At 40.1% G+C, this 22,361-nt stretch overlaps 2 protein-coding genes across 19 annotated transcripts in view; one reads left to right on the top strand and one right to left on the bottom strand.

Annotated features, from left to right (window-relative positions):
• Positions 1–2,135, bottom strand: part of ITSN1 (intersectin 1) — a 216,032-nt gene extending 213,897 nt beyond the window's left edge. For 2 of the 6 annotated variants that reach the window (XM_077879068.1, XM_077879071.1), the window contains exon 1: positions 1,898–2,133. The gene's annotated coding sequence lies outside the window, so the exon portion shown is untranslated. Of the gene's footprint in view, positions 1–1,897 lie in introns of all 6 variants that reach the window. The other 4 variants (XR_013368767.1, XM_077879070.1, XM_077879069.1 and 1 more) reach the window with 4 other exon arrangements.
• Positions 2,136–2,428: 293 nt separating this feature from the next.
• CRYZL1 (crystallin zeta like 1) overlaps positions 2,429–22,361 on the top strand; it is a 35,509-nt gene continuing 15,576 nt past the window's right edge. Inside the window, exons 1-8 of one of the 13 annotated variants that reach the window (XM_077879073.1) lie at positions 2,429–2,612; positions 2,791–3,004; positions 10,029–10,191; positions 10,384–10,455; positions 12,137–12,214; positions 14,318–14,390; positions 17,221–17,265; positions 19,056–19,124. In XM_077879073.1, the coding sequence (XP_077735199.1) occupies positions 10,162–10,191; positions 10,384–10,455; positions 12,137–12,214; positions 14,318–14,390; positions 17,221–17,265; positions 19,056–19,124 (367 nt within the window). In that variant the 5' untranslated portion in view covers positions 2,429–2,612; positions 2,791–3,004; positions 10,029–10,161. Of the gene's footprint in view, positions 3,005–10,028; positions 10,192–10,383; positions 10,456–12,136; positions 12,215–14,273; positions 14,391–17,220; positions 17,266–19,055; positions 19,125–22,361 lie in introns of those variants that run through there. The other 12 variants (XM_077879074.1, XM_077879075.1, XM_077879081.1 and 9 more) reach the window with 12 other exon arrangements.

Raw genomic sequence — 22,361 nt, 5'->3', positions numbered from 1 at the left:
ACAGAAGAGATAAGCATTAAGAAAAAGGAAATTTCTAGTAAATTGAAAAAAAAAATGCTAAGAGGGACAAACATTTCAGGGAACTAACTTGCTACTACTCATTTTATGCCCTATTTCACAATGCTTAGTATCTGAACAATCCACAGGGTTCCAAAGTACATCAAAAATTTGTTCATTTCCTCTCCTACTCAGGCAGAATAATAATCATAGAGTTTTGTGAAGGTGCCATGTGCCTCGGCAACTTCAACACATTCTTAGATAAAGAAACGCCATTTAAAAGAAAATTCTATCAGAAATGCTTTTTAAATAGTTTTAATGCCACCACTAAATTAGTGCCCCTTCATTTCCAATTTAGATTACCTAAAAAAGTTCCTGGGTTCTTTACCAACCTCCTACAGAAAAAAAAAAAAAAAAAAAAAAAAATTTCCCTTGGATATTACAAGGACGTACATTTTTAGTTATAAAGCAAACACCATGAGTGCAACATAAATGTGTCATGTAAACTAGAAGGGAAAAAAAAAATCTTTTAAAGAAAAAACCCAGCATTTTGTTTGCAGAGATAAACAGGTAGAAATCCTAACCTTGAAGAGAGAAATTTAAGCTTCTGCAACCTTACATCAGCTAAAAATAAAGGTATCCAGGCAAATACATCCCTCCCATTTTAGGGGTTGAGAGTGGCACTTCGCGAACCAGCTGGCCTGCTGGGTCCTGGCCCCAGTTCCTAACCTCAGATCCTGTCCACTGCCTAATGCATGAGATCTCTGAGCCTGTGTGTTCTTCATCCGTTCAAAGGGATTAGTGACATTGCCTCTCTCCCGTCAACGGAATTGAGATTTTTTTTTTTCCCAGATGCATTTGTTTTTATTATCTGTCCTTTTTTACTGTGCTTGCTTCTATCATTTGCGCGTTTGACCACGGAAACGGCGAGAGCGGGATGCCCGGGGATAAGCACAAAGAGACGGCATCTGTCCGGAGTGCGCATATATTTAAAATTTCAGGCTGGTGCTGTCTTCAGAATAGCAGTGATGATGACAAAGTTCTAAGGGAAACTTTCATATTAAGGGGCTATCAGAAATCTCCACCGCCTCCCACTCAGCGGGGCAATCAAAAAAATAATAATAATTAATTAATTAATTCTGAAAAGACGCGAATTTATTTCTTCAAAAGCAAAGCCCGTCTCCAGTCCGAAATCACAACAAAAGATGCCCGTCGGGAATGTTATCTGCGAAGTTGTTTTCTAATCCCGAGGCAGACAGAGAAGTCAAGGAAGGTGCACCCCATGGGCCGGGTTCCTTTTCCTGCGGATCCCGGTCCCAGGTCGTCGTTGGGGCGAGCAGGGACCGCGGCGGTGGCCCCGCGGGGTCCGCACCGCGAGGCGGCGGCCGGGAGGAGCGGCGGACCCCGGGGACGCGCGCTCGCGGCGGAGGGGGACCCCCGGCGGGGCGCCTCGGGGCCGAGCGGCATTGACTGCCCTTCACCGGCGCGCGACGGAGACGAGGGGATGAGCCGGGGGCTCGAGGCCCGCGGGCGCCGGGTCCCCGGGAGGCTCGGCCCGGACGCCCCCTCGCCCCCGCGGACGGAGGCGCCCCGCTCGGCCGGCCGGGGCTGCGGACGCGCGTTCAGCCCGCAGCCCGTGCAGCCGCCGCCACCCGCTCGGCCCGCCGCGGCGTCCCGGCCTCCCCGCGCCGGCCACCGGCCGCCCCACCGGCCGCCCCGCCGCCGCCCCCGGGAGGATGGGAAGGACGACGCGCAGGGGCGGCGGGTGCCGCGCCTCCCGGGCGAAGGCTGCAGGGCGGCCCGAGGGACGCGCGCCCCGGGCGGCCATCGCGCCGACCCCCGCCCCCGCCCCCGCCGCCGCCGCCGCCGCCCCCGCCGCCCGGTCCAGCCAGCTCCTCACCTCATCTCCGGGCGGGTCCGCGCTGCCGCCCCAGGGACAAATCAGTGCAGCTCACTCGCCGCGGGGAGGGACGCAGGAGCCGCAGCCCCGCACACCATCCCCGCCCGCCCGTGCGCCCGTGCGCCCCGGAGCCCGCTCGGGATTCTCCCTCGCGAGCCGCCGTACTACGGAGCAACCAAGCTGCGCTCCCTCCCCTCTCCTCCGCTCCTCTCTACCTCCTTCGCTCCCTCCCTCGCTCCCTCGCTCCCACCTATCTCCTCATCTCCCTCCGCCGCCTCTCCCGCCCCCGTCCCCGCCACCATCTCCGCCCACGGATGGGTGGGAGCCGGCACTCGCCAATCGCAAGAAGGCGCTCGCGCCTCCTCACCGCCCCCTGCCGCTGCCCCCGCCCACCGCGGGAACGAGGCGGGGGCAACTAAAAAAAAAAAATGGAAGAGGACGGAGTGACAGCCACGTGAACCAATCAGCGAGCGCGCAAAGGGGTTTGGTGGGCGGGCGCTTGTCACTTCTCCCCGCCCCCTTCCCAGAAGGCGTAACCTTCTGGACTGGGATTTCCCTGACCCGCCTTCTGGAGCTGCACCGGTTTGGGTGCATCCGTCCGTTGTCCTGCGAGGCACTTATTAAGCTGTATCCACCTAAGTCAATTACAAAAGGTTTTAAGGGAGAGAGCAACGTGGAGGCGGAAAAAGAGGCGGGTCACTGCCCAAGGAAGGCGGTAGGGCAAACGGTTGGAATGAGGAAGGGTGTGGTCTTTAATAGAAATTTGCATAAAACGGAACCCATCCGTGAGACTACAACTTCGCCCTTTTATTGGTAGCCCCGGGGCGTCTCGTCCGGGCGGGGCATTCTGGGAGATGTAGTTCTGCGTTCGGTTGCTATGGCGTTCTCCACAGCCTCCGGTCCAGAAGTGACGAGAGGCCTGACCAATGGGAGCAGCGCCTGGGCCAGCGGGGGCGGGCCCTCTGCAGTAGGACTCCAAGGTGGCGGTGGCGAAGACGCAGGCCGTTGGGGCGCCTCGGAGGCAGGTGAGTCCCCGGACCTGGGTTCTGTGTCTTCGGAAGCGGGGCCTTGGACTTTGGACGCCTCGCGGAACCGTGCAGCCGTGGGGTGAGTGGTGGGTCGCGTTGCACCCCAACCCCAGACCCTCTTGGGCCCAGGCCTAGCTTAGCTGAGGCCGCCGAGGGGCGGGAAAGACTTGACCATTTCCTGGTCCTTACAGGTTTTGATTGTGGGTTTTATCTCCATTTGCATCTCTCTTTACATTTATAGAAGCCAGAGTCGGGAAGTTCCCTTCCCCTGAATCTCCCAGGTTGGATTTTTTTTGCACACCCACCCCTGCTTTCTTTTTATTCCTATAATTTAAGTTAGTGTTTCATTCTCTCACTCCTCTGCCACCGCTTTTTTTCCTGCTTCACTTTGCTTATTCAGTGAAGCAAAGTTATTTGCATTTACGTGATTATGCGGCCAGATATGCCCTCTTAAGATGAACAGCGGAAAACTCTGGAGCAACGCGTGAGAATCGCCTCAGAATCATGTACGAGCGCAGATGCTGATTCTGCAGGTCCGGGCGGGGCCTGAGACTCTGCATTTCCCACCAGCTCCCCAGGCTGCTCGTCCAAGGTCTGAGTAGCGGGGTGTTCAACTCAGCTCTGCTCAATACAAAGCGAGGCACTTAATTTTAAATTTTCTGGTAGCCACATTAAAAAAAAAAGTGAAAAGAAGCACGTGAAGCTAATTTTCACAATGTTTCGTTTAACCCAATATATCAAAAATTTATCATTTCTACCCATAATCAAATATTTTTAAATTGAGATATTATACATTCGTCTGTTTATTAATTAAAAAAGAATAAGCTGTACCCCGACGTGGAGCTTGAGCTCAGCAACTCCAGGATTTAGATGCACCTGCTCTATGGATGGAGCCAGCCAGGCGTGGCAATTCTTTTTTTTTTTTTTTTTTTTTAATCATCTTTGAAATCTAACGTGTGTTTTACCTTGACACCACATCTCAGTTCTGACTAGACACAATTCACATGTTCTTTAGCCACCTGTGGACTAGTGGCCGCTGTTATTGGACCCGGCAGGTCCAGATGATAGAGGTGCCCCCTGCAGAAATTAAAAGGTGTTAAAGCTCAAAGAGTTGCATGTCACCAAACCCTTTGCTGCTCTGTGAGATGGGCCTGGGAACTATTTTAGAGAGGTTCTCTGCCCAAATTGCAGAAATAATAGTGAAAATAGCCAGCACGTATTGAATGCTTATTTTGTGCCAGGTGTTGTACTGAATGCTTTGCTTGTGTTGTTTAATCTTTAAAACAACTGTTGGGGGCAGCCCGGGTGGCTCAGCGGTTTAGCGCCGCCTTCAGCCCAGGGTGTGATCCTGGAAACCCAGGATTGAGTCCCACGTTGGAGTCCCTGCATGGAGCCTGCTTCTCCCTCTGCCAGTGTCTCTGCCTCTCTCTCTGTGTCTCTCATGAATAAATAAATAAAATCTTAAAAAAGTAAAAAATAAGTCAAACAACCGTTGGAGGTAACTACCATGCTTTGTAGAGGTGAAACCTAAGGCCTGGACAATTAAAATTGAATAGCCTAAAGCCATTTGGCCAGTAAATAGAAGAACCAGAATTCAAACTCAGGTCAGTTTTGACTTCTAAATCCTGTCAACCACAACAGTGTATGATTATTGTTTTTTGATCAATAATTTCACTTCATTGATGTCTCTGCTCTAGTTTATAGCAGATGAAATGTTCAGAGTTGAAACAGAGAGGGTTCCCCCATACAAGGTTAATTTACCTACCACTTGGGGTGACATATTTTGGTAGTTTTACAAACACTCCATGCCATATTTTTTTTTCTTTGTTTTTTAAGTAAGCTCTAGGCCAACATGGGGCTTGAATTCAGGACCCAACAATCAAGAGCCACATGCTCTAGGAGCACCTTGATGGCTCAGTTGTTTGAGCATCTGACTCTTGATTTTGGCTGAGGTGGTGGTCTTGGAGAAGTGGGATTGAGACCCGCTTGGGCCTCTGTGCTCAGTACAGAGTCTGCTTGTCCCACTCCACTTGCTTCACCCCCTGCTTGGGCTCTCTCCCTAGCTAGCTCTAAAGTAAATAAATGAAGTCTTAAAAAAAAAAAAAAGTCATATGCTCTACCAACTGAGCCATCTCCATGCTGTATTATAAATAATAAAAGATCACTTTCCCTGTACTATATGCTCTTGATTCATTGGTGTACCTCTGTGAAGAAAAAGGATGAGAAAGCTTGGAAGTTGTTAAAATATTTCACCATGGAGTCACAGTGTTTTTTAGCTTTGTTTGTGGAAAAGCATTCTATGCTCATGAATTGGGAGAATAAACATTTTTTAAATAGTTTTAAAATATTTTATTTATTTGAAAGAATGAGTAGGTGAGGAAGGACTGAGGGAGAGGGACAAGCACACTCCGTGCTTCTTAAAGCACAGAGCCCAATGAGGGACTGATTACATTATTATTATTATTATTATTATTATTATTATTATTATTATTATTATTATTATTAAAAATAATGGTCCTGTGAACTTTACATTGAATATTTCAAAGACAACATGATTTTTCTAGGCCCCCCCGAACAGTACTATACTAAGCTAAGGTGAGTTTTATGATTAGAAGAGCAAAACTAGGGGTGCCTAGGTGGCTCAGTCAGTTAAGCATCTGCCTTCAGCTCAAGTCATAATCCCTGGGTCCTGGGATCAAGCCCCACATTGGGCTCCCTGCTTAGTGGGGAGCATACCTCTCCCTCTACCCCTGCTCATGCTTGCTCGCTTGCACTTTCTCTCAAATTAATAAATAAAATACATTTTTAAAAGAGCAAAAATACACACATCTACATATCTACACATGCTAAAATATATTTTGCAAAATAATTTTTCTATTTTTATACAATGTAAGAAATACACATCTTGCGAATTATTTTCTCTTCATTGTGGATTTACTAGTAAATATTTAATCAAAATTACAATTCCTATTTTGCTTCTGAAGCAAGAAGTTGTTCTTGTTTTTTTTTAAGATTTTATTTATTTATTCATGAGAGACACAGAGAGAGAGGCAGTGACATAGGCAGAGGGAGAAGCAGGCTCTCTGCGGGAAGCCTGATGCAGAACTCGATCCTAAGACCCCAGGATCACGACCTGAGCCAAAAGCCGACCTTCAACTGCTGAGCCACCCAGGGATCCCCTCAGAACACTTTTAGTCTGAAAGTGTAGATAAGGAATAATCTGTAGAGGTTTTATTTACAATTATTAATAGATGAGCTTCTTGAGGGACTAAATGTAGCAGAAGAGCTAATGGAGTTCATGTTGCTGTTATAACTAAGATGAAACCATTCAAAGTTTCTTCCCATTGGTTTTTTTAGAAATGCCTTTAAAGGTCAGTATTTTTATTAACTGCTTTCTTGAAGTGTTATATTCAAGTGTTTCTTCTTTCCATCAAAAATTATTTAAAATAGGTGTCTTTGGACTCCTGGGTGGCTTAGTTAAGCATCTGACTCTTGATTTCAGCTCAGGTTATGATCCCAGTGTTGTGGGATTGAGCCCTGTGTCACTGCCCCTCCGCCGGCCCCCCCAAAGATACTCAACTATTTTATCTTATATATGCAAATATCTTTACATTCAATAAAGATTTTATTAAATAGTGGACTAAGTGTTCCATTTAATCTAGACTACCACCTGAGAAGCTATATTATCCATTCTCTCATTTTCTTAGTGTTAAGAACTCAGCATTCCTTTTTGTGATCTGGAAAACAAGTAAATAACATTTCATCAGTTTTCTTCTGGCCACTTCTCTAAAAATACTCTTCTTTCTTCACTTTGTAACTTTGAGGATATTTTTCTTCCCACATGGCTTTTTATTGGACCAATTAAACATTACTTTTTTTCCCACTAATCGGGCCAATTTTAACTCAGATTTAGAGGAACCAGTTAGGACATTCTGACTAAAGATATCAACATTATTATGTATATAACATATCCTTTAAGAATACAGACAAACAGTTATCTTCCAGGGTCTTTGAAATTGGGGTGCAAGTAGTATGAGGCCCATGTGACTACTGATTTGGGGAACGTGCCATATGTTTTAAGATTCATTGGGCAGGGGCATCTGGCTGCCTCAGTCAGAAGGACATGTGACTTGATCTCCACGTTGTAAGTTCGAGCCCCATGTTGGGCATAGGGATTACTAAAAGAATCAAATAGGGGATCCCCAGGTGGCTCAGCGGTTTGGAGCCTGCCTTTGGCCCAGGGTGTGGTCCTGGAATAGGACATGAGTTTTATTCACTTGGCAGAATCTGTAAAGTAAGTTGGGCATAGTCTCAGAGAACAAGCAACGCCTGTACGTCCTGAGACGCACATGACCAGATGGTGTGAGGTCACACTGACTAGCTCAGAACGAGAGTGTGCCTGTGTTAGAAAAACGGGAATAAAGTAGATTAGAGACAGTGAATATGCATTTTAGACAGCCTTGAAACCTAGGCAAAGGGGGTTGGATCTAAAGCTGTAGGGACGGGCGCTGGGTGGCTCAGTCAGTTAGCATCTTCTTTTAGCTCAGGTCAGGGTCCTGGGAGCAAGCCCCACATCAGGCTCCCTGCTCAGTGGGGAGTCTGATTCTCCCCTTACCCCTTCCCCTGCTTGAGCTCTCTCTCTTTCTCTCTCAAATAAATAAAATCTGTTTTTTTTTTTAAGATTTTATTTATTTATTCATGAGAGACACACGGAGAGAGAGGTAGAGAGGCAGAGACACAGGCAGAGGGAGAAGCAGGCTCCATGCAGGGAGCCCGACGTGGGACTCAATTCCGGGACTCCAGAATTATGCCCTGGGCCGAAGACAGGCGCTAAACCGCTGAGCCACCCAGGGATCCCTAAAGCCTTTTTTAATTAAAAAAAAAAAAAAATTAAATTGTAGGAGGGGTGACTGGCTGACTCAGTTTGTAGAGCTGCGACTTTTGATTTTAAGTTGTGAGTTCAAGCCCTCCATTGGGTGTGGAGATAACTTAGAAGAATAAAATGTTAAAAAAAAAAAAAATTGTGAGAATACATAGCTTCTATCTCTGCTTAGGTCTTTCCTCTCTCCCCTGCCACAACAGCCAACACACTTACATACACATACCTGCAATCAAATGGTTAGAATTAACATCTGGCCTACCTCTATCTCTGAAACTAATAATATACTATATGTCAATTATTTTAATTTATGTTAAACTTAATTTAATTTAAAAAATTAATGTCCCCCTCAAAAAAGAAAAAAGAATGTCTTAACAGGATAATTTGTAAAAGACCCAAACTGGAACAATCCAGTGTCTGTCTGTAGTAGAATGGATAAATAATAATTTTTTTAATTTTTTTTTTATAAATAATAATTTAATCACACAATAGAATATAGCATAACAAGGGTAATAGGGCAGCCCCGGTGGCGCAGTGGTTTAGCGCCGCCTGCAGCCCAGGGTGTGATCCTGAAGACCTGGGATGGAGTCCCACGTCAGGCTCCCTGCACAGAGGCTGCTTCTCCCTCTGCCTGTGTCTCTGCCTCTCTCTCTCTCTGTCTGTCATGAATAAATAAGTAAAATATTAAACAAACAAACAAATAAATAAATAACAAGGGTAAAAACTGAACCACAATATAGGAAACAGCATAGATGATGCTCACAGATATAATATTGAGAGAAAGAAACTAGACGTGAAGGAGTGTGATTTCACTTCTGTAAACCAAAAACAGACCAAACTAATCTGTGCTGTTAAAACTTGGGATGTTAAGTGTCCTTAGGAAGGGAAGGTGGTGACTAGAAGGGGAACAAGGGAACTTCTGGAGTTCTAGTGATGTCATGTTTCCTTGACGTGACATGGCCATGTTCACTTTTCAAAATTCAGTAAGCTATACATTTAGGATCTGTGAACTTGGGCTATATGTATTTTATACTTCTATAAAATTGACATTTTAGAAAATAGTCTTGCTGTATAATTATAGTTGACTCCTGAGCAGGTCTGAGATTAGGGGAACCAACCCTCTGAGTGGTTGAAAACCTGCATGTAACTATTGACTCCCCAAACACTTAACTACTAATAGCTTGTTGAAGGCTTACTGATAAAAACAGCCAACACATATCTTCTATGTTACATGTATTATATTCTATTCTCTTACAATAAAGTAAGCTACCAAAAAGAAAATTTTATTTAAAAAAATCATAAGAAAGAGAAAATACATTTACAGTAACATACTATTTATTTATTTATTTTAATTTTTATTTATTTATGATAGTCACACACAGAGAGAGAGAAAGAGAGAGGCAGAGACATAGGCAGAGGGAGAAGCAGGCTCCATGCACCAGGAGCCCGACGTGGGTTTCGATCCCGGGTCTCCAGGATCGCGCCCTGGGCCAAAGGCAGGCGCCAAACCGCTGTGCCACCCAGGGATCCTCAGTAACATACTATTAAAAAAAAAAACAAAAAACCCACGTGTAAGTGGACCTGTGCAGGTCAAATTCGTGTTGTTCAAGAGCCAACTATTATGAAAATTAAACAACTGTAGAATCCTTAGAGATGCTTCAACAGGTTCACAGAATACAGATTTAATACTTCCATTACATGGTTCAGGTTCATAAACTGATACAGAAGAATCAGGGGTATGATTTTAATGAGTGTCTTGACTGTTCACTTTTTCTTTTTAATGGTCTTTTTTAAGAGTTTGAAAGCTCTGGGGCTCCTGGTGGCTAAGCTGGTTAAGCATTGGACTCTTGATTTCTGCTCAAGTCCTGTTCTCAGGGTCCTACAATCCAGCCATGTAGGCTCCATACTTGGCATGGAATCTGCTTGAGATCCTCTCCCTCTGCTCCTCCCCGCTCATGCTCTCCCAAATAAATAAATAAATCCAAAAAATAAAAAATAAAAAGCCTTGAAATCCCTTCAGATGCCTCTTTTAGTAGTTAAAATTGAGTTCTGTGGCCCTTGTGAAAAAAATTTTAAGTACATCTAATAGTTTTTATTGAATAGCAAAGTGAAATTAAGCACTTGGTCACTTTGCTTTGAAAGGTTAAATGTTAAACCCATTCTTACTAAGATATGTACTCCGAGATTATCCTTTTATTTGACCACTTCCTTTTTTTTTTTTAAGATTTTATTTATTTATTCACGAGAGACACACTGAGAGAGACAGAGACACACGCAGAGAGAGGAGAAGCCGGCTCCATGCAGGAAACCCCATGTAGAACCCGATTCCGGGACTCCAGGATTGCGCCCTGAGCCAAATGCAGACGCTCAACCACCAAGCCACCCAGGCATCCCATTATTTGACCACTTTCAAGAATTATTATCTAAATAGTTTTATTTGAAAACTATGTGTAGTCATTTTATCTGTTGCCAGCATTATTTTTCAATTTTTGCTTTCATTTGGTCTGGGAGACATTTTATTTCATGCTTACATATATATATATATGTGTGTGTGTGTGTGTATGTGAATTTTTTTTTAGGTGACTATGAAAGGCTTATATTTTCAAAAGAGTTCTACAAATGAAGAAATAACATTTGTATTTCAAGAAAGGGTAAGAAAAATTGTTCAATTATTAAATGAAAAAGGTTGCATATTTTCTAAAAATATTACATATTTTCTTTATGTAATAGTGTCAGTTAAGTTAGTTTGAATGGAACTAAGTGAGCAAAAATTACTTAAATGAAACTTACAAACTCTTTTAATTTTATGTGGAAATGGTGGTCCATGTTACAGTATAACCATACTTTTTTTAAAGAGTTGCTTCAGAAGAGTTTTTAGTTCCTCAGGGTGGTGGTATAAAACATATTAGGAAAACAGAACAACCTTGATAGTCTTATATGTTACAAAATTAACCCGACATATTCAGAATACCACAATAAAGTAAGTATTCAGATTGTAGCCATATTTCAGAAAATATTTCTCCCATGTTGTAAAATGAAAGAGGTAGAAAAGCATTGTTCTCCAAACCAAATTCTGAGCTTTGCAAAATTATCTCATTTGCTAAGTTCTAAATTGTCTCTCATTTTTGCCCACTTTAAGAATAGGTAATAACATTTTCATATACTGGTGATTGTTTCAAAGATTTGTAGCAAGCCAGAATCATTCCATGGACAACCTAGGACCCTAAACTAAGTACTATATTTATTTCATGGTGGTAATAAGAACGTCTAGATCATGGGCACAATCCAATTTTTCTATTATCTTTTACTAACTCCAAAATTAGTTAGGTCAGGAGTCAAAATCTCAGACAGCTTGAGTCAGGATGAAGATCTCAGAGATTTGATTGGCTCTCGGGAAGAATCGTGTACAGGTTCATACAATCATGGGTAAAATCTGCACATTTATCAGTAATATTGAATATCTTCCTAATATCAAATACTATCAAATCTGAAACTTAAAAAGAGATATTCCCAAAGTATTGTGTTCAAGTCAAATCAAGTTCAAGTCAAGTCAAACCATAATCTCTTTGATAGGTCATAGGAGGGGCTATTAGAAGTAGTTATTCTTCCCCAGCTTCTGAGCTAATGTTTGGGCATATCAGGAGTTGAGAGGAATATTTTAATTATTGGTGCCAGGATATGGTTGTTTGGCAGAAGTGATATTATATTTAATAAATAATACAAGTGGGTGACACTGAACACCTGAGTTGAGCAATTCTTTGCCTTTGAAGTTATATCTAGCTATGGGATAGTGCAGTAATTCAGATACATTAAGTTTGTATTTTGGCCCCAAAAATCCCATGGGATATGCTGAAATGTCTAAGACAGATGTTAAAAAGGGTAAGTTAAATAAGAGATACACAGGTAACACCAAGCAACTTCATTTATAGCATTAAGAAAATTCCAAAATCAGTGAAGGCTTTATGTTATGCATATAAGGATATCCCTGGATATGTGAAGCTTTGATGCTTTGAGGTTATTTAGATTGAAATTAAGTACAGTATTTGTTGCTCTCCTTTTTATCCTAAATATGTATTGCCTATGTATGTGTCCATATTCATCTCTATACATTTTTAAAATAACTATCCTAAGGCTTTTTAAATATTTTACCCCAAACTTCCCCTTCTGTTGTTTTTTTTATTATAATTATATACTATGGGATAATTACTTGTGGTTTTTTCACTTAAGTTAGGTATAAGATTTGTGGTGGGTTTAGTTTTGTTCAGTTATGTGTGACAATTTTCACAACATAAAGGTATGTTCTCAAAAAAATATGTTATCATTTGGTTCTAGGAAAATCTTCCTGTTATAGAGGATAACTATGTGAGACTTCAAGTTAAAGCTTGTGCTCTAAGCCAGATAAATACAAAGGTATGAGGCTTTTTTTTTTTTAAGATTTTATTTATTTATTCATGAGAGATGCAGAGAGAGAGAGAAGCAGAGACACAGGCAGAGGGAGAAGCAGGCTCCATGCAGGAAGTCCAACGTGGGACTCGATCCTCGGTCTCCATGATCAGGCCCGGGACTGAAGGTGGCGCTAAACCGCTGAGCCACCTGGGCTGCCCAGTATGAGGCTTTTATTTTGACCAAAAGTCAAATGAGAGTTCCTGGTATATTTAGTGTACAAATATATAATGAGAACTGACTTCGGAGTGCCAAAAAAAATAACATCCTTAGAAGACTAAAACAGCTAGGGGAAAAAAAATGTAATGTGAATTTTTGTGTTTCTGTATTAAACTGTTATCTAGCTGAAGTCATACATTTTATATTATTACATGAAAATAGTTCATAAACTCCTTTACATTGTGAAAGGCTGAGAATTTATAATTAAGGCCTTTAAGAAATTACTTTTTTTTTAAGATTATTTATATTTATTTCTGAGAGAAAGAGAGCATGAACAGGGGGAGGGGTAGAGGGAGAGGGGAAGCAGACCCCCCTGGTGAGCAGGGAGCCCCACATGGGGCTTGATCCCAGGATCCCGGATCATGACCTGAGCTGAAAGCAGATACTTAACTGACTGAGCCACCCAGGTGACCCAAGGAAGAAACTACTTTTATAAATACAGTAAAAATAAAACTAGAAATCTAATCAATGGCTTATTAACTATTCTGTCGCTATTTCTAGTTAATGTCTTTAGGCAGGGTTCATATTCTTCATGTCATTTCTCTGTCTCTCTCTTGCTCATAATTACACATCCCCAACCTCCTACCACCCCAGTCATCAATCATGGTTGATATGAAGTATGTGAACAGTCTTTAAATAGTAAATAAGGTGTGGTTAAATGTGCCATGATAAATAAAGCAGATCCATTTACTCAGTTTTGTAAAGATTAATACTATTGTTTTAAAGATTTTATTTTTTTTCTTGTGGTTCCTACAATCCTATATCTTTAAATATGTCTGGCATATCAGTATTATTATAAAAGTGCAAGTGGCAGGAGCTACAGGTTTATGTATGCTGCCACTTTAAAATTCAAGCATTTAATTGGTTCAGAATCTAACAAAATACCTCTTAAAAAATAATTTATCCAGGATGCCTGGGTGGCTCAGCAGTTGAGCATCTGCCTTTGGCTCAGGACATAATACCAGAATCTGGGATCAAGTTCTATATCAGGCTCCCTGCATGGAGCCTGCTTCTCCCTCTGCTTGTGTCTCTGCCTCTCTCTCTGTGTCTCTCGTGAATACATAAATAAAATCTTTTAAAAAATAATAATAATTTATCCTTGGGGTGCCTGGGTGGTGCCATTGGTTGGGCATCCAACTCTTGGTTTTAGGTGAGGTCATGATCTCAGGATCGTGACAGCATGCCCCACAATGGTCTTCCTACTAGTCATGGAGTCTGCTTGAAACTCTCTCACTCTCTTCTGCCCCTCTCTCTCGTACTCTCACCCTCTCTCTCTCTCAAAAAAAAAATCTTTTAAAAATAATAATGGTAATCTACCCTTTTAAAAAAAAGAAACTCCAATCTGAAATTGTATGGCAGTTTCCTTTATGCATACCCATAGCTTTTTTCCACCTGCCCTTTACCTAAGACTTGTGAGAAACACACAGATCATGTCCAAAGATGTTGGAATGGAGACCCTCTTTTCCTCCATGACTACATCCCCTTTATTCAGCAATATCTTCTCCAAACTCCCTTCGCCCCACCAGAATGAAGTGACTAGTAAAAAGTATTTAGACTTTTGGCCATAATATCCTTTCATATGTGGCAAGTAAAATTGCTAAATAAAGGATGCTAGTGGTGATTTGAATAATAATACTAATACCTAAATTCTTCAGATCAACTAATTGTTCAGGCAACGCTTGGTTGCCCACTATAGAGAGAAACTAATTTTGTGAAGTGTTTTGCTTTGTCTTAACTCCAAAAATTAAATCATATTTGCTTTTTCTGTGGTCTAATTTTTGCTCTTGCTTTCCTTATATATGAGAAGAAACCAGGATTTATTCTTAACAATAACAGTCTGTCATGATTTAGCTTCTGACAGAAATGAAGATGGAGAAAGATTTCTTTCCTGTTGGGAGAGAAATTGCTGGAATTGTGTTAGATGGTAAGTTTACAGATGTAAATATCTATACTTACTTTCTAAGATGAAGGAATTAAATGGTAGCTAATTGATTTACCAGTTCATAAGATTATGTACACTTCCTCAGATGTGAAATATAATTATACAAAAATGTTTCCTTTTTAATTAAAAAGAAAAGTGGAACTTAGTGTTTTTCTTTTAATTTTATTTTTCTAATTGATGTCTTATAATTAAAGAGCTTATTAGAGTTTAATAAATATTTGGATATTATTTGTTTAAATCCATGAGTAATTATATTTGATGGAATGACCAACGTTGTTCTTTTTATAATGTTTACAAACCATAAGTAGGTTGGCTTTGGGCCAAAATTTATAATAATAGTAACTACATTCACATTCAATTTTTTAAGTTTGCCTAAAATTTAGCATTTAAAATCAGTCTGCTCATGCAAAAATGGGAAGAAAAAACCAGTAAAGTTTTATGATTGCCTTAAATAAAAAAAAAATTAAGTTTTATTTAGTAAGTAATGGTCTTAACATGCAAGACAGCAAGACAGTAAGTCTAAGTATTTGAGATAATTTGTTTCTAAATAGACCTACTTTTCATATCCATTGCTAATAGGTAGTTCATGATCAATCAGTATGTTTGTTCTTTCTGCATATGTGAGTGAGTGAATGAGTATGTAATATGGGTTAGACTGAGTTTTACCTGTGATTTTAATCTGTAATATATTTGACTCTTTCTCAATGTTTTCTTCAGATACAGGTAAATCATAATTTCATTTCTTCTTTCTTCTTCTTAGACTGTAGGAAAACAAAAATAATAATTCTAATAGAATATGATCATTGTCATGTCATTGCATTCATTCATTCATTCACACCAGATATAGTGAGCATTTGCTAAGAGCTTCGAATATTAAATGAGACAAAGTCCTGCCCTCAAAGAATTTACTTCCTAGGGTAAAGACAAATACATCCTTATGAGCAGATTATTATGAAAGCTCAGAAGAGAGCTATCCAGCCCAGCCAGAAGCAACAGGAAAGGCTTCTTGGGTACTTTAACCAGACTAAGGAGAATTGTACTCAGCACAGAGGGTGTCACATACAAAGACAGAAGCAAGTGATAATCTGATGTTTCGTAACAATTACAGAGTTTGGTGTTGTCAGAGCAAAAGCAAAGTTCCAGGCAGGAGTCAGAGGCAAGATATTTGACAGCAGAGAAACAGTTTGTCAGGAAAATTCTCCTTCAAAAATAGCAGAATAAAAGATAGCAAACAAAATATTTTAATGATATAAACACTGATTCCTTATCTCCAAAATATGAGGCAGGATGGTATACAAGGGCCAGAGCCATAATGAGCCTCATATGTCAGATTGGGTTTTAGGGAGATTATTGGAGTGGCCATATGAAGGATGCTTTTGAGGCTGTAGGCAAGAGGACTAGTTGGGTCATAGACTAACAAGCAAGAGGTGACAAAATCCATAACCTAGATAGTGGTGGCAGAGGTGCATGTTCAAGAAATACTGAGGAAGTAACGTTAGCAGGACTGAATAATTAATGAGCAGGAGAATAAAAGCAAGTAAGAGCCAGGAGTGATTTACCCCATTCTAGTTAAGGTATGAATTGGTGCCACTAATTGAGAAGGGAAAAGGATCTGATTTGGAGGAAGATGGTGAGTTTAGATTTATACTTGTTGAGTTCTAGGTACATAAGTGACATCTCACTGGAGAAGTCTATTAAGCAATTGTGTGAGTTTAAGCTCAAATGTAAGAGAGTTCTTGCTAGAACTGTGTATATTTGAGAATTGTTCCCATGTCAATTGTATATGAAATCAGAGTAGAAATGGAGGAGGACCATAAACATAGCCACTCTTTGGGAGGCAACTGAAAGGAGTATGAAGGAAGCCAATTGAAAAGGATCAGAGTGATCCCAGGAAGACAGGGATCAGCAGCCAAAAAAGGGAAAAGTATAGTGCATCAGAAGCCAAAAATTTTGGGAGGATGGTACAGGGAGGGATCCAGAGAAGAGCAAACTGTGAAAAGAAGATTTGAAAGTAGGAATATCAACCAGTTGCTTGTAGAGTACCAACAAATGAGCTCTGGAACCATCTTTCCCATAGCCAGCCAAAGAGTCTACTTCCTTCATCTTCCTTCATTGCATTACATTAGTCTCATCTGTTAACTAAGAATAATCATACCTACAATCATGAGTTAAATGTGATGAAGATCAAATGAGATACTGCAAGCAGGCATTCAGTGTTTGGGATTTTCCTTTCCTTCTTGTAACTGTTTGAACAAAGATATTCTAAAGAATTGACTGGTGGTAGAGGCTATTTCTCTACCATGTGCAGAGAAAATGTAATCATCATTTCTATGTAATTCTAAGAAGTTTCTTGATACCAGTCTGAATTATTTCTATAATCCCAAATTGAAGTAATTCTATGCATGACTCCTACCAGAGTCTGCCACTGTATGTCTTAGGTTCTGCACCTAAAATAATGACAGGAGATTGGGCTCGCCACAGGAGGGGTGGAAGGCAGTGTAATCATCATAAGAGCTGCAGAGTGGATTATTTTCCTTTATTCCTTCATTCTTAGCAACACAAACATCATCCTCTGTGGTGTCAGCAGCCACATGACCCAAATTTTGTGGAGCACTATGTGCAGAATCCAGATTTGAAGTGTTCTATCCTACAGTCTTTATAATTGACCATCAAAGTGTCCTAGAAGTTCTTGGCCTTTTCTCTGAGTCAGTGACTTTTTTTTTTTTATAAACCCATGAATTTATTTTAGTAGTTAAGTAACAGTGGCATTTAATAATCTCACAATACAAATTAATTTTCTCTCCTCTTTAAGTTGGAAGCAAGGTATCATTCTTTCAACCAGATGATGAAGTCGTCGGTAAGTTATAATTTATAGCCCTATTTCAAGTCCTCTATTTTACTGTCATCTCTTCTTTTTCCAAGGCAATTATTAGTGTTTCTTGTGTCCCTTGCTTTGGATAGATACATACAGGGGCGCCTGGGGGGCTCAGGTGGTTAAGCATCTGCCTTCAGCTCAGGTCATGATCCCAGGGTCCTGGGATCAAGCCCCACATCGGGGCTCCTTGCTCAGAGGAAGTCAACTTCTCCCTCTCCCTCTGCCTCTCACCCCGCTGTGCTTACTCACTCTTTCTCAAATAAAATCTTAAACAAACAAAAAAGAATACATATATCCTGAATCTGCTCACAAGTATCCACTGATGAAGAGAATTTGGAGTTAAATTCTCAATAGCAGAATATTTAAAACCTTCTACTATTTGACTATTGAACAATATGATAGAAAGATGACCATAGTTGTTAATGTGGTCCGTACAGCCTTTCTGACAGGACCCTAGTCTATGACTCGACTGCAAATTCTGGAACGCACAGTCACAAGTCACCTGCTTGAAGACTGCTCACTCACCGGGCTGTATGGAAGCTCCGCTCTCCATATCCAGCTTGCATTTCACAGAGCTGCTCCCTCAGTAATCTTGTAAAACCGAAAGTCCACTGGAAACCTTCAGATGATTGGTTATCTTAAAAACCCACAGTGAATACTATTCTCCCAATATATACGTATTTATATTATTATATCCTAAACAGTCACACAAACATATAAAATATGACTTTAATAATAGTCTTGAAAATTTAACATTTCTGTGTGGAAAATATTGTTAGGAAGATACTCACTTAAACTTAGAAAAAAATCAACTTTATGGTATGCTTGAAGTTGTTAAGAATAGCTTTTTATGGTATTGCCTTTGACTCATGTATTTTTCTTAGAGAACTTATTATTTCTGTCTTTTAAAAATATATATATATATATATATATTTAAAGATTTTATTTGTTTTTTTGAGACTGACAGGGAGAGCATGAGCCAGGGGGGTGAGCAGAGGGAGAGGGAGAAGCAAGCACCCCACTGAGCAGGGAGCCTGACTCAGGCTCGATCCGAGGACCCTGATCGGAAGGCAGACGCTTAATCCACTGAGCCACCCAGGTGCACCTATTTCTGTCTCATTCATCCAAGAAGTCAATGACACTGTGTTACTCAAGATTCCTTTTGTGTTGTTGTTTTTTTAAAGATTTTATTTATTCATGAAAGACACAGGGAGAGAGGCAGAGACATAGGCAGAGGGAGAAGCAGACTCCCTGCAGAGATTCCAATGCAGGACTCGATCCCGGGATTCTGGGATCACGCCCTGAGCCAAACGCAGACGCTCAACCACTGAGCCACCCAGGCACCCCTCAAGATTCCTTTGTAAGACACCAAAAATGAAATCGGATTAGCATAGAGGAAAATGGGATTTTACTAGAAGCATCTTATAGAATCAAACCGTGGGAAGGTAGCTCTGCATCAAGAACAATTTTAATGAGGAATCCAGGTGCCCCCAAATCTCTAACTTGCCTCTGTACATAGGACACCATCACTCAGGTCACAGAAGAGGGAGAAAAAGAAAGAGAGCATAGGCAATATAGCCTTCATGACAGAAAATGAACAGTCTGCTTCCCTTCCATACTTCTGAGGCCTCTCCATTCCCCACACTAATAATTACTGGAATCTTCCTCAAAATTCTAGTGAACAAAATTTAGACTAATACTTACTGGCATCTCATTAGGAATGAATTCATTTATGGGATTGTTTCTGTTAAGTTTCTCCTGTCGATTTCCAGGAATTCTGCCCCTGGATTCTGAAGACCCTGGACTTTGTGAAGTTGTTAGAGTGCACGAGCATTACTTGGGTATGTGCCAGTCTTTTGCTGCTCATGTAAGTCTTGCATCATTGATGTGTGGTGTTTAGTAACATCGCAATGTATTTGCATCTGCCTTGTGTAATAAATAGCCATTGGCTGATCACGTGAACACTGCTAGCGTATATTTAGTATCCATAAAATTCATATTCAGACCAAACAGCATATAGACTTTTAAATCTCACTTAGACTGCAGTGGTGAGATGTTTGAAAATTCATTTCTTCCTTGGCTCTGAAATTATATCAGAGCCTGATCAGAATTGTTTTTTTAATTGAGAGATAATTGGCATACAATGTTATATTAGTTTCAGGTGAAGAATTTTTTTTTTTTTTACTTCTTAGAAAAATAATTTTTTTTTACTTATTTAAAAAAATTCTTTTTTTACTTCTTATTCTTCATTATTAGTTGAAACTAAAAATATGTGAAATCTAGATAATATGTACAGAGTCTGAGACAGGAAAGAATCAAGAACACTTGTCTTTGGTTTCTATTGTTAATATATTTTTAAGAGTTTTTTTAATTTAACTGAAATGTTAATTTTAAATTTCTCCTATAGTAATTTACTTCTTGAATATATAGAATAAATATAAATACACACACTTTAGGAAACTATAGTGAAAAGATGCTGCATCTCCTTAGTAATTAGGGAAAAGCAAATTAAAACCCGCTTCAGGATACCATTACTCATCCACGTGATTGACAAATTTTATCAAGTCCCCGCTGAGCCACCGGGGCTGCCCAATAGTTAACTTTCTATAACAAGTTATTTTAGGGGACTTAGTCAAAACTCAAGCCTGAGAATCCAAATGAAAGGTTTTAGTTGACTCCATAGTTACAAGGTTCTCAACGAACAAGTGAAATAAGGCCCAAGGAAATTCTGGTGCAAAACCAGTATAGTTACCTGTAAAAAAGCCAGTGGTGGTCCTCAATTTTCAAACTGCCTAATATTGAAATAGCTTTGGAGTAGAGACTTTCACAGCATGGTATTTGAAAGTGAGCTTTATCTTTCAAAGGAAGACACATACTTGGCTCCATATCTAGGTTTAATATACACAGGCCTCAGATTTCCAGAAAAAATGACTTTTAAAACTAATTTTTAAAAAAGATTTTATTTATTTATTCATGAGAGACACACAGAGAGAGAGGCAGAGACATAGGCAGAGGGAGAAGCAGGCTCCATGAAGGGAGCCTGACATGAGACTCGATCCCGGGACTCCAGGATCATGCCCTGGGCCAAAGGCAGGCGCTAAACCACTGAGCCACCCAGGGATCCCCAAAATTAATTTTTTTAAGTGAACTATCCCCAACATAGTGCTTGAACTCATTACCCCAAGATCAAGAGCTGCATGCTCTCTTTAATTTTTTTAAAAAAAGAAGGTAAGTTAACTGTTAAAAAAACAAAAAAGGGCCCATTCTTTCTTCTGAGATTTGGCATGATTTATACACATTTCCATCATGTATTTACCAATTGTTTTTTAATAACAGCTTCATTGAGATATAATTTACATACCATAAAATTAACCTTTGTAAACCAGTCATTTTTAGTTTTTTTTTTTTTTTAAGATTTTATTTATTTATTTATTCATAGAGACACAGAGAGAGAGAGAGAGAGAGAGAGAGAGAGAGGGAGGCAGAGATACAGGCAGAGGGAGAAGCAGGGAAGCAGGCTCCATGCAGGGAACCCAGCACGGGACTCGATCCCGGGTCTCCAGGATCATGCCCTGAGTCGAAGGCAGACACTCAACCGCTGAGCCACCCAAGTGTCCCAGTCATTTTTTAGTATATTGACAAAGTCGATCAACCCTTATCACTAATTTTAGAATACTTTATCACTCCAAAAGAATCTCCATTCCCATTGGCAGTTATTCTCCATTTTCCTTCCACAGCTTCTCAGAACCACGAATATACTTTTTCTTTCTATTGATTTGCTTATTTCGGACATTTCATATACATTAATCTTGCAATATGTGGTCTTTTGTAATTGTCTTAATTCATTTTTCATGAAGTTCATGTTTTCAAAGTTCACGCATTGTGTGGCATCTATCCATATTTAATTCTTTTCAGTGGTTGAATAAAATACTCCATTGTATGAGTATACCACATTTTGTTTTATCCATTCATCTATGATTGGATATCGAGATTGTTTCTACTTTTTTTGGCTATTATGCATAATGCTGATCTGAACATTTATGTAATAAATTTTTGTGTGGATATATGTTTTTATTTCTCTTGGGTATATACCTAGGAATAGAATTATTGAATCATACAACAACTCTACATTTAACATTTTGAGAAACTGAGAAACCATTTTCAAAATAGCAGCAACATTTTATAATTCAACTAACAATGAAACAGCATCTCAGTTGCTCCTCATCCTCACTACTGCTTATTATTTTCTGCCTTTTTAATTTTAAGCATCCTAGAAGTGAAATCTTGTTGTTGTTTTCATTTTATTTCCCCAATGACTAATGATGTTGAAAACTTTTCATGCTTATTGGACATTTGTATATCTTATTTGGTGAAATACCTGTTCAGATCCTGTGCCCAGTTTTTAAATTGTGTTATCCTTTTTATTGGTGAGTTGTAAGAGTTCCTTATATATTCTAGATAGAAGCTGCTTGTCAGATAAATTGATTATAAATATTTTCTCCCATTCTAAAGGTTGCCATTTCATTTTCTTATGACATCCTTTAAAGCACAATATTTACAATATTGAGTGGGTTTCAGGTTCTTCATATTTTCTTTTGTCCATTGTGCTTTTTTTTTTTTTAATTTTTATTTATTTATGATAGTCACAGAGAGAGAGAGAGAGAGGCAGAGACACAGGCAGAGGGAGTAGCAGGCCCCATGCACCGGGAGCCCGATGTGGGACTCGATCCCAGGTCTCCAGGATCGGCCCTGGGCCAAAGGCAGGCGCCAAACCGCTGCGCCACCCAGGGATCCCTGTCCATTGTGCTTTTATTATTATTTCTAAGAACTCGTTGCCAAAGATAATTTTACAAACATTTACACCTATGATTTCTCCTAAGAATTTTATATATTTAACTCTTATGTTTACTTCTGTGATCCATTTTGAGTTAATTTTTTTTTACATGGTATGAAATAAATGTTCTTTTTTTTACATGTAGATATCTAGTGTCCCAGAATCATTTGTTGAAAAGACTCTTCTATACCTACTGAATTGTCTTGACACTCTTGTTCAAATCTTCTTTTTTTTTTAAAGATTT

This window comes from Canis aureus, chromosome 30 (assembly GCF_053574225.1).
Source record: "Canis aureus isolate CA01 chromosome 30, VMU_Caureus_v.1.0, whole genome shotgun sequence".
In the NCBI taxonomy this organism is placed as follows: Eukaryota; Metazoa; Chordata; class Mammalia; order Carnivora; family Canidae; genus Canis; species Canis aureus.
This window is presented reverse-complemented; position numbering and strand designations above follow the sequence as displayed.